The following is an 11,676-nucleotide window of genomic DNA, read 5'->3' as shown; positions in this document are numbered from 1 at the left end:
ATCAGCAATATGGTGAAAATACACAGCCATATTCTTGCCAAATCTATGGGTTCCGGCTGTTGGGGTCTAGGGAGAGTAGGGTAAAAGCACCTGACACCTATGAGACAGTTTCAAGAAATTCTGCTTGACACAACAGACAGTTAGTTATTCATTCAGTATTTCAAACCTGGTACTTTGGCTGAGGCTCCACTTGTGTTCTCCAAAGCAGCCAGTGATGGGGAGCTTTTCCAGGGAACACACTAAATAATATTGCAAACAAGGACTTTATTCTTTATTGTAAGGATTTAGTAAAACAAAAAAAAGGAAACATTTCAAGTTGGGCATTCAATTGCAAACAGACTACATGCAGTGCACCATGGATGTTCCATGGCTTTGATTGGGAGGTGTTAAACATTTGCAGTTCACATTACAATGAACAACAAAGTATACATGACTATCAAATGAAATAAAGAAAAACATAACTAAATTCTGAAATAGACTTCCAAGAAATGTGCTTTTATCAAGTTATATTTTGTTGGGTTTGTTCATTCTGATTGTATCCATCCAAAGTGATCAAATACCACATGGAACTGTTGAAAAGAATCATGCAAAAAGCAGACTGACAGTAGGCCCATTCTGTATGTACATTACATAACAGCATAACAGGCTGATTTTAACTATAATAAATTGAACCAAATTAGGATCTGCCTGATTACAAAACATTGAAGAATGGTAAACCACTTTATGACTTCATGCAGCCATTACGACATGCATGTTTAGACTATTTTGTAAACATTACGTAGAATCAACATTAAGACCTGGCCACGGTCACTTCTTTGATAATAGATCCACACAGTGTAAAAAATCAGGGCAGACTCAATTCAAACAGCACAAACAAAATAAATGGTATAGATCCCAAAGTTACTCTGAAGTGGTACAGTAGGAAAGGCTGTGATCTGATATTCTTGGTCCGTTCCCACTCTGGTGATCTTGCTATGGGAAGAGACTAGTGTCTAGTAGTAGTCTGACTTGGGGCAATGCATAGGAGGGTAGTCCTCACTTCTCTGTATCTCCTCAGAGGTGGGAGTTCTCAGTCGTCCTCCTCATCCTCATCTGGCTCCTCTATGGAGGCCAGGAGGGGGTTGTGTCTCAGGCAGGTCTGGAGGTAGTGCACCAGGGTCTGTTGAAAGTGCTGGATGCTGCGCTGCTCCCTCAGGGTGTGGCCCTCGTCTGGGTACAGCTGCAGGGAGTAGTTGGCCTCCACCTTCACCAGACGGCTCAGGAGCTCCGCACTGTGCTGGAAGTGAACCCGTGCTGCATGCCCAAAGCCACAAACAAACACACAAGACACAATAACACAAATGATCAAGTAAGCATTCAGTTATTCATCAGTAGAATTTCATATTTCTGAAAAAACATGGACAAATGTAGATGTTAAAAGCAAAGCAAAGTCTCACCGTCTGCAGTCCCATGTAGTAAGAGGAAGTTCTCATCTTTAAGCTTGTGAACATCTTCCAATACAGAGGCTGTCTGAGGGGTCACAACAGAGACAGGAAGGACATTATAACATATAATAGATATCATAACGGAGGGAAGAACACGCCCCCATTCACATCGATGGGGCTGTAGTGGAGCGGGTTGAGAGTTTCAAGTTCCTTGGTGTCCACATCACCAACAAACTATCATGGTCCAAACACACCAAGAAAGTCGTGAAGAGGGCATGACAACGCCCTTTTCCCCTCAGGAGACTGAAAAGATTTGGCATGGGTCCCCCAGATCCTCGAAAAGTTCTACAGCTGCACCATCGAGAGCATCCTGACCGGTTGCATCAACGCCTGGTATGGCAACTGCTCTGCATCTGACCGTAAGGTGCTACAGAGGGTAGTGCGTACGTCCCAGTATATAACTGGGGCCAAGCTTCCTGCCACCCCCCTTTGTTTTTACACTACTGCTACTCGTTGTTTATTATCTATGCATAGTCACTTTACCCCTACCTACATGTACAAATTAACTCGACTAACATGTGACTGACTCGGTACCGGTACCCCCTGTATATAGCCTCATTATTGTTATTTTATTGTGTTATTATTTTAAATTTTATACGTTTTACTTTAGTTTATTTAGTAAATATTTTCTTAACTCTATTTTCTTAAAACTGCATTGTTGGTTAAGGGCTTGTAAGTAAGCATTTCATGGTAAGGTCTACACCTGTTGTATTCGGCGCATGTGACAAATGCAATCTGATTTGATTTGAACATATGGTGTTTGTGGGTAAAGATGATCCTCACCAAGTATGTGTGCTCCTCCTTAGCTGGGGGACCTAGATACCTCTCTGAGAAGGCAGCACCTATAAATGGTAGAACAATTGTGATAAGACTTAATGGCTGTTGTGTCCTAGTAAGTTTGACACTATTAATGATATGGTCTTCACTTACTGTAAAGTTTGAAGTCTGTTATGGGAGCCACAGCGGCTGCACATTTAAACAGCCGGTTAGTCGCAGCTAGCATCTTGAGGGATAAATAACCACCAAATGCCTGTAGAGAAAGACATGAGCGACATAAAACAAAAATATTTATGATTTATGCTTTTGCAACATGATGTATATGGAACTCATGTGTCCAGATGACCAGATAATATTGGTTAAACGTTTTCTTAGTAAACAAAGTAACCTTGCCATACAGGGCAATCCGCCGATCATCAATGTAAGGCAATTGCATCAACCACCTGTGGGGGCCAAACAAAATACATCATAGTTAATATATACAGTCGTGGTCAAAAGTTTTGAGAATGACACAAGTATTGGTCTTCACAAAGTTTGCTGCTTCAGTGTTTTTAGATTTATTTGTCAGATTTTACTATGGTATACTGAAGTATAATTACAAGCATTCCATAAGTGTCAAAGGCTTTTATTGACAATTACATTAAGTTTATGCAAAGGGTCAATATTTGCAGTGTTGACCCTTCTTTTTCAAGACCTCTGCAATCCACCCTGGCATGCTGTCAATTAACTTATGGGCCACATCCTGACTGATGGCAGCCCATTCTTGCATAACCAATGCTTGGAGTTTGTCAGAATTTGTGGGTTTTTGTTTGTCCACCCACCTCTTGAGGATTGACCACAAGTTCTCAATGGGATTAAGGTCTGGGGAGATTCCTGGCCATGGACCCACAATTTCGATGTTTTGTTCCCCGAGCCACTTAGTTATCACCTTTGCCTTATGGCAAGGTGCTCCAACATGCTGGAAAAGGCATTGTTCATCACCAAACTGTTCTTGGATGGTGGGAGAAGTTGCTCTCGGAGGATGTGTTGGTACCATTCTTTATTCATGGCTGTGTTCTTAGGCAAAATTGTGAGTGAGCCCACTCCCTTGGCTGAGAAGCAACCCCACACATGAATGGTCTCAGGATGCTTTACTGTTGGCATGACACAGGACTGATGGTAGCACTCACCTTGTCTTCTCCGGACAAGCTTTTTTCCGGATGCCCCAAACAATCGGAAAGGGGATTCATCAGAGAAAATGACTTTACCTCAGTCCTCAGCAGTCCAATCCCTATACCTTTTGCAGAATATCAATCTGTCCCTGGTGTTTTTCCTGGAGAGAAGTGGCTTCCTCGCTGCCCTTCTTGACACCAGGCCATCCTCCAAAAGTCTTCACCTCACTGTGCGTGCAGATGCACTCACACCTGCCTGCTGCCATTCCTGAGCAAGTGCTGCACTGGTGGTGCCCCGATCCCGCAGCTGAATCAACTTTAGGAGACGGTCCTGGCGCTTGCTGGACTTTCTTGGGCGCCCTGAAGCCTTCTTCACAACATTTGAACCTCTCTTCTTGAAGTTCTTGATGATCCGATAAATGGTTGATTTAGCTGCAATCTTACTAGCAGCAATATCCTTGCCTGTGAAGCACTTTTTGTGCAAAGCAATGATGACGGCACGTGTTTCCTTGCAGGTAACCATGGTTAACAGAGGAAGAACAATGATTTCAAGCACCACCCTCCTTTTAAAGCTTCCAGTATGTTATTCTAACTCAATCAGCATGACAGAGTGATCTCCAGCCTTGTCCTCGTCAACACTCTCACCTGTGTTAACGAGAGAATCACTGACATGATGTCAGCTGGTCCTTTTGTGGCAGGGCTGAAATGCAGTGGAAATGTTTTTTGGGATTAAGTTCATTTTCATGGCAAAGAGGGACTTTGGAATTAATTGCAATTCATCTGATCACTCTTCATAACATTCTGGAGTATACGCAAATTGCCATCATAAAAACTGAGGCAGCAGACTTTGTGAAAATTAATATTTGTGTCATTCTCAAAACTTTTGACCACGACTGTACATTATGGAAACTTTTTTAGTCTATGTAATCATGGCCCATAACATTGTAGGTTGGAAACTAACTCCACAACTCCTAGTTGATCTTTGACTCTGAGGGAGCTGAGCTTGCGGGGATCCACACTACTGATCTTCTGCCCCCAGCCGACCCCACTCCTTCCATCCACCCAGGCTAAGGCCACGTCATGAGTACTAGCGAGCACCTCAGGCCATCCCATAGCAAACTCCTCTGTCACCGACTGACTGCCTGGAACTCCGTCCCTGCGTCACAACAAGAGGAACAGGGTGAGCCGGTTTGGACAAAAATGTCAATTTGGAGGGACTGAGCAAAGGGCAGGTGTTAGAGGTTGTAAATGGGATGTGGAAGCCAAACAAGTGAACTTGTGCTTTAGCCTGTTGGTCAACTATGGGGAAATCAATGTCTGTTAAATGTTACGTAATAGGCCGTAAAACTATAAAAGTGAATCCTTGATATTGGCTCATGTTATGAGGCTTAATACAATGTCATTAGCATGTTATAACACCATTGATGAGCTTAGTGTATAATGCATTCTAACTTACACAATGATGAGGAGAGGGAGCAGCTTGGCCTCATACCTCTGGGGCATAGACAGCTTCAGGTGCAGATCTAAATGAAAATAAACAAAGGTGGGCCCACACACAGTCTCAGCTGAGATACACTATATATACAAAAGTATGTGGACACCCCTTCAAATTAGTGGATTCTGATATTTCAGCCACACCCGTTGCTGACAGGTGTATGAAATCGAGTACACAGCCATGCAATCTCAATAGACAAACACTGGCAGTAGAATGGCCTTACTGAAGAGCTCAGTGACTTTCAATGTGGAACCGTTATAGGATACCACCTTCCAAACATGTCTGTTCATCAAATTTCTGTCCTGCTAGAGCTGCCCCGGTCAACAGTAAGTGCTGTTATTGAAACGTCTCAGAGCAACAACTGCTCAGCGGTGAAGTGGTAGGCAACACAAGCTCACAGAATGGGACTGCCGAGTGCTGAAGCACGCAGCACATAAAAATTGTCTGTCCTCAGTTGCAACACTCATTACCGAGTTCCAAACTGCCTCTGGAAGCAACGTCAGCCCAAGAACTGTTTGTCGGGAGCTTCATGAAATGGGTTTCCATGGCCGAGCAGCTGCACACAAGCCTAAGATCACCATGCGCAATGCCAAGTGTCGGCTGGAGTGGTGTAAAGCTCACCGCCATTGGACTCTGGAGCAGTAGAAACGCATTCTCTGGAGTGATGAGTCATGCTTCACCATCTGGCAGTCCCACAGACTAATCTGGGTTTGGCAAATGCCAGGAGAACGCTACCTGCCCCAATGCTTAGTGTCAACTGTAAAGTTGGGTGGAGGAGGAATAATGGTCTGGGGCTGTTTTTCATGGTTCGGGCTAGGCCCTTTAGCTTCAGTGAAGGGTAATCTTAACACTACAGCATACAATGAGATTCGAGAAGATTCTGTGCTTCCAACTTTGTGGCAACAGTTTGGGGAAAGCCCTTTCCTGTTTCAGCATGACATTGTCCCCGTGCACAAAGCAAGGTCCATACAGAAATGGTTTGTCGAGATCGGTGTGGAAGAACTTGACTGGCCTGCACAGAGCCCTGACCTCAACCCCATCAAACACCTTTGGGATGAATTGGAAAGCCGACCGCGAGCCAGGCCTAATCGCCCAACATCAGTGCCCAAGCTCACTAATGCTCTTGTGGCTGAATGGAAGCAAGTCCCCGCAGAAATGTTCTAGTAAAAGCCTTCCCAGATGAGTAGAGGCTGTTATAGCAGCAAGGGGGGGACCAACTCAATATTAATGCCCATGAGTTTGGAATGAGATGTTCGACGAGCAGGTGTCCACATAGTTTTGGACAAGTAGTGTATACAGAGATATTTGGTAAAACTTCAATTAATAGCCCGGGCGTTTTTATGCATCAATCACTGAACACAATCGGTGCTTATTAGAGACAGGCTTCTATTTGAGCCAGGCGTCTGTTCCCTTAATGCACAAAGCTTTTGCTCAATAAAAGGTTGAAAAGACTACCACACTTTATTGTGACCAGTATGACCAGTATAAACATTATAACAAATCCATAGCAGTCGCAGATCAGACTTGCAAAGGCTGCCCATCATTCACCCCCGATTTCATGCTTCAGCACCATACTTTCACTTGTTGCACCTTGTTGTGCTTTGTATCCCCTGTAGTTGCAGTGAGATCACAGCAGATAGACTTCAGTATTAAACACTTGTCCTGTCGGGAGGCGCCTTCAATACCGTCCACTAGGGGCAACGTGAGCACGTATTACTTTATTCTTAACCATCCAATTTTTTTCTTTTTTAACAACATTAACCCTAACCTATTTTCACTTCACCCAAACATTGAATACTGAAGTGAGACCGTGAAATCTTGTTGGCATATGAGCCGACCATGCCAAGCCACACTGCTGTTTCATCCATGGCAATGATGTTGCTCTCCTTTATCTTCTATTGTAAAATGTTTATGGTACTCATAAACAATTCATTTAGACCCAGCGTTTATTTGCTGAAATGTGTGGTGATGCCTGGCAATCAAAAGGGACAGGCTGCTATTCAAGACTCAGCGTTTAACTGAAGTTTTACAGAACATTGTAGCAGAGCTCATCAGTATTCTCCCCCTGAAACCTATGGGCACTAAACTAAAGCACCAGTAAATGAACACCCCTGAGTCCTGTGTGTCATTGTAACAATGAGTTAGTTAATTGAGTATGTTTACAGTGCACACACCCACACACCCACACACACACACACATCCGCACACGCACACACTGTCCTCACCGCAAAGGGAGAGCATGAATCAGGCTCTCGCTCCCATGGATACCTAATCAGCTAATTAAATAAAGTATTTTCTTGATGGGTATGCTGCTATATTTGGCTTGTTATTTAGAGGCCTGAGATAAGTGGAACCAGTCTGTTCTGTGACCATTTGAACCTAAAACAGTCTGTTTTGTTATGTCAGTTCATGTGAATGATCATTTTAGACTCTGTGAGTATGGGCCCAGAGTGGTATCACATGCCTACCATGGTTGTCTGCTGTGAGGGTCTTAAAGACAGTCTCTGGGAGTCTCTTCCCATGTAGGGCCTCAGAGAGTGGTGTGTTGTCCTCCAGAACTATGTATCCTAAAGGAGATCATACAAAAATATATTGACATTTATACAGTCTATTCATAGCTACTCCCTACTACCCAGTTTCTGAAACTGCTTTAAACTATAGGTTATGTTTGTTTGCACATACTGCCCTTTACTGGCCACTGTCAAAAGTGTCTGATGGTAGAAAAAGTGGCGCAGGCTAGTCAGAGGAACCAGACTCTAACTCACTGGAAGGGTCCTTCGTGTTGTGAACTGTCACCTTGGGGACTCCGGGGCCTGGGGAAACATGGATCAAAGACAAAGAAAATGTACATATTTGATTATCCTTGAAATGCGGTTTTAATTCAAGCAGGAGGGTGTGCGTGTGCACGCATGTGTGTGTGGAGCACCTACCTAGGCAATAAAGTGTGAAATATTTCTGATTGGGGCTGAACTCTGCTTTGAAAAAGCTGCAACCATCTAGAAGGTAGCAGGTCAGACACTGCCGTTGAAAGATCCCTTCGAGGTCCGCACTGAGAGAGAGGAAGAGAACAGTGACCAAACACACCTTAAAGAACTAGTGGATCTGAAACTATTCAGCTGTCCCAATCAATACCTTATTAAGGTTGTAAATTACACCTTCATTAAACAATAATACAATGATAGCAATGCTAAAATGAATTACTGAGTTGACTTCTCAAACAAGAATACGACTGACTTCTCAAACAAGAATACGACTCTTCAAGGTTGAAAATAAAGGCAACTTTTTAAATAAAAACTATATTTCAAACCTCTCAATAACTATCTCTCTCCAAGGGAAGTACCAAAAAAGAATGCATACACCTTCCCCAGAAAACCCACTTTAAACCAGACACCTTTCTCTCCCTCTACTCTATCATCTGGCGAGGCCCAAAGCAGAGTAATGAAAAAACTATATAAAACATATAAGGTGAATGACCTGGGGGGCTGAGTACATTAATCACAGGTTGTGGATCAGTCTTTACGTCTGAGTCCCAAATGGCACCCTATTCCCTATATAGCACACTACTTTTGACCAGGGCCCTGGTCAAAAGTAGTGCACTATATAGGGAATAAGGAGCCATTTGGGACGCAGCCTTTACGTCCTAGTGATGCATTCTCTACCACAGCACCATCCCATCCACTGAGTTGGCTTGGTCCCCTCTCTGATAAATGTGTTAGGTGGGCAGTCTGCCTAAAGCGCACTGGAGAGGAATGGCTTCAGCTGCTGCACAATATAACCCTTCAGCTCAAAGCTCACTTCTCTCACCATCTACCTTCTCATGAAACCCAAAAGTTGTTGAGCCACCATTACTTTGACTTGAATTTCAAGTAACTAGTTTTGTTTCATTGGCTGCTAAACTAATATATTTTGTCTTAAAAATAAGAAATTACATTCAGTAAAACAAGGGCATGTTTTAATAACTAAAATGTATTGATTTGGGATATAAACAAATTTCACTTAATCAGTCAAAGCCAGCACGCCTTCGAAGGAGGAAATTCTGGATCAAGTAGTTTTTGACAGGGGATGGCCTCACCTGTACAGGTGTCTGCTCTGTCTGGATTCTTCTGTGCTGAGGAAGTAGCTGCAAACAGAGAGGACATAGTGATGCAGTCAATAGGAGACAGTCAATCAACTCCCACATTCCAGGACCGCTGAATGTGGAGATACTGTATGTTAGTCCATCTGGACTCTATGATATTTATGATTTACACACTTCACTCAACAAATTCCTAGTATCAGTTGATTCGCAGACACTCTCGATAAGGGTGAATTACAGAACATGCCCAGTGATTTGAGTCTGACTTTGAATCCATTGTCTATACAGCAGAAAGTATAGTATATGAATGCTATGCAGTATGAGTGTCTTGCTTGGAGGCAAACAGCCGTGCCAGACACCACACGGCAATTCCCGGCTAGCACATTTGATTCCTTGGAAGTTGTGGGAACGTATGTTTTTGGTTTCACATTGGTTGTGGGAACGAAGCTATGAGTTTCCTGACCGGTAAAACTGAACATTTAAAAAATGTTCTGAGAAGAGAAGTGAACCTTTCGCCTGTTCTGGGAACATATATTTTTAGGTTGCAGGGAGGTTCTGAGAATGTTTTACTCTGGCTCCCTGAAAGTCTTCCTGGGAGGTTTTATTAATGCTATAAGAATGGAAATTATAGGTTATTTGGTGGTTTTCGAATTACTTCCTTAAAACTATTTCAATAAGACTTTGAATAACACTGCTAGCTTATTTGCATTAACTTTTTGAACTCCAAGCACATATGGAAATTCATTTCCTTAGGCATTAATCATGCAAACACATTTATTTTTTATTGTGACACAGCATCAGTGAGATTTGAACCTATGATCTTATGTTCTCTATGCATGGAATTAGTCCACCGCACCACCAGAATGGAGCTAGTGTGCCATTTTTTTTTACGTATACAAAGCTGTTCATTTTAGTCTATTCAAACAGACCCCTTTTCAAAGGAAACAAGCACTCATTAAGATCAGGTGTGGCCAATTAGTGGGCGTGGCCAACACACCTGAACACACTTAACAAGATAGAGGATAGAGAGAATTTTGTTGATGCTGAGAATGGAATGTTTATGTTTTTTAATTACATTCTTAGAACGTTCTCTGAATGTTACTAAAGTTTTCTTGTGGTTTTTATGGACATTTTTCTTCATGTTATGAGAACGGAATTTAGAGCTTATGAATGTGAACAATATATACACTACCGTTCAAAAGTTTGGGGTCACTTAGACATTTCCTTGTTTTCCATGAAAACATACATGAAATTAGTTTGAATAGGAAATATAGCAAAATGCATATGAAATGTAGTCATTGACAAGGTTAGAAATAATGATTTTTTAATTGAAATAATACTTGTGCCCTTCAAACTTTGCTTTCGTCAATGAATCCTCCATTTGCAGCAATTACAACCTTTGTTGAGGTAATCTGAAGCGATTTCACCCCATGCTTCCTGAAGCACCTCCCACAAGTTGGATTGGCTTGATGGGCACTTCTTACGTACCATACGGTCAAGCTGCTCCCACAACAGCTCAATAGGGTTGAGATCTGGTGACTGTGCTGGCCACTCCATTATAGACAGAATACCAGCTGACTGCTTCTTCCCTAAATAGTTATTGCATAGTTTGGAGCTGTGCTTTGGGTCATTGTCCTGTTGTAGGACGAAATTGGCTCCAATCAAGAGCTGTGCACAGGGTATGGCATGGCGTTGCAAAATGGAGTGATAGCCTTCCTCTTCAAGATCCCTTTTACCCTGTACAAATCTCCCACTTTACCACCACCAAAGCACCCCAGACCATCACATTGCCTCCACCATGCTTAACAGATGGCATCAAGCACTCCTCCAGCATCTTTTAATTTGGTCTGTTTCTCACAAATGTTCTTCTTTGTTATCCGAACACCTCAAACTTCGATTTGTCTGTCCATAACACTTTTTTCCAATCTTCCTCTGTCCAGTGTCTGTGTTCTTTTGCCCATCTTAATCTTTTCTTTTTATTGGCCAGTCTGAGATCTGGCTTTTTCTTTGAAACTCTGCCTAGAAGGTCAGCATCCTGGAGTTGCCTCTTCACTGTTGACGTTGAGACTGGTGTTTTGCGGGTACCATTTAATGAAGCTGCCAGTTGAGGACCTGTGAGGCATCTCTTTCTCAAACTAGACACTCTAATGTATTTGTCCGCTTGCTCAGTTGTGCACCGGGGCCTCCCACTCCTCTTTCTATTCTGGTTAGAGCCAGTTTGCACTGTTCTGTGAAGGGAGTAGTACACAGCGTTGTACGAGATCTTCAGTTTCTTTGCAATTTCTCGCATGGAATAGCCTTCATTTCTCAGAACAAAAATAGACTGACGAGTTTCAGAGGAAAGTTATTTGTTTCTTTTTTCTTTCATTTTGAGCCTGTATTTGAACCCACAATTGCTGATGCTCCAGATACTCAACTAGTCTCAAGAAGGCCAGTTTTATTGCTTCTTTAATCAGCACAACATTTTTCAGCTGTGCTAAAATAATTGCAAAAGGGTTTTCTAATGATCAATTAGCCTTTTAAAATGATCAACTTGGATTAGCAAACACAACGTGCCATTGGAACACAGGACTGATGGTTGCTGATAATGGGCCTCTGTATGCCTATGTAGATATTCCATAAAAAATCTGCCGTTTCCAGCTACAATAGCCATTTACAACATTAACAATGTCTACACTGTATTTCTGATAAATG

The 11,676-nt window shown here is 42.6% G+C and overlaps 1 protein-coding gene across 3 annotated transcripts in view; it reads right to left on the bottom strand.

Annotated features, from left to right (window-relative positions):
• Positions 1 to 258: 258 nt before the first annotated feature.
• Positions 259 to 11,676, bottom strand: part of LOC121545725 (inactive dipeptidyl peptidase 10) — a 35,528-nt gene continuing 24,110 nt past the window's right edge. For all 3 annotated transcript variants that reach the window (XM_041856498.1, XM_041856499.1, XM_041856500.2), the window contains 11 exons: positions 8,980 to 9,027; positions 7,838 to 7,956; positions 7,673 to 7,720; positions 7,376 to 7,474; positions 4,869 to 4,935; positions 4,374 to 4,568; positions 2,650 to 2,704; positions 2,415 to 2,514; positions 2,268 to 2,326; positions 1,437 to 1,509; positions 259 to 1,293 (listed from right to left, as the gene is read on the bottom strand). In XM_041856498.1, the coding sequence (XP_041712432.1) occupies positions 1,070 to 1,293; positions 1,437 to 1,509; positions 2,268 to 2,326; positions 2,415 to 2,514; positions 2,650 to 2,704; positions 4,374 to 4,568; positions 4,869 to 4,935; positions 7,376 to 7,474; positions 7,673 to 7,720; positions 7,838 to 7,956; positions 8,980 to 9,027 (1,087 nt within the window). In that variant the 3' untranslated portion in view covers positions 259 to 1,069. The remainder of the gene's footprint in view (positions 1,294 to 1,436; positions 1,510 to 2,267; positions 2,327 to 2,414; positions 2,515 to 2,649; positions 2,705 to 4,373; positions 4,569 to 4,868; positions 4,936 to 7,375; positions 7,475 to 7,672; positions 7,721 to 7,837; positions 7,957 to 8,979; positions 9,028 to 11,676) is intronic.

The sequence above is a fragment of the Coregonus clupeaformis genome, chromosome 30 (genome assembly GCF_020615455.1).
Source record: "Coregonus clupeaformis isolate EN_2021a chromosome 30, ASM2061545v1, whole genome shotgun sequence".
Classification (NCBI taxonomy): domain Eukaryota; kingdom Metazoa; phylum Chordata; class Actinopteri; order Salmoniformes; family Salmonidae; genus Coregonus; species Coregonus clupeaformis.
This window is presented reverse-complemented; position numbering and strand designations above follow the sequence as displayed.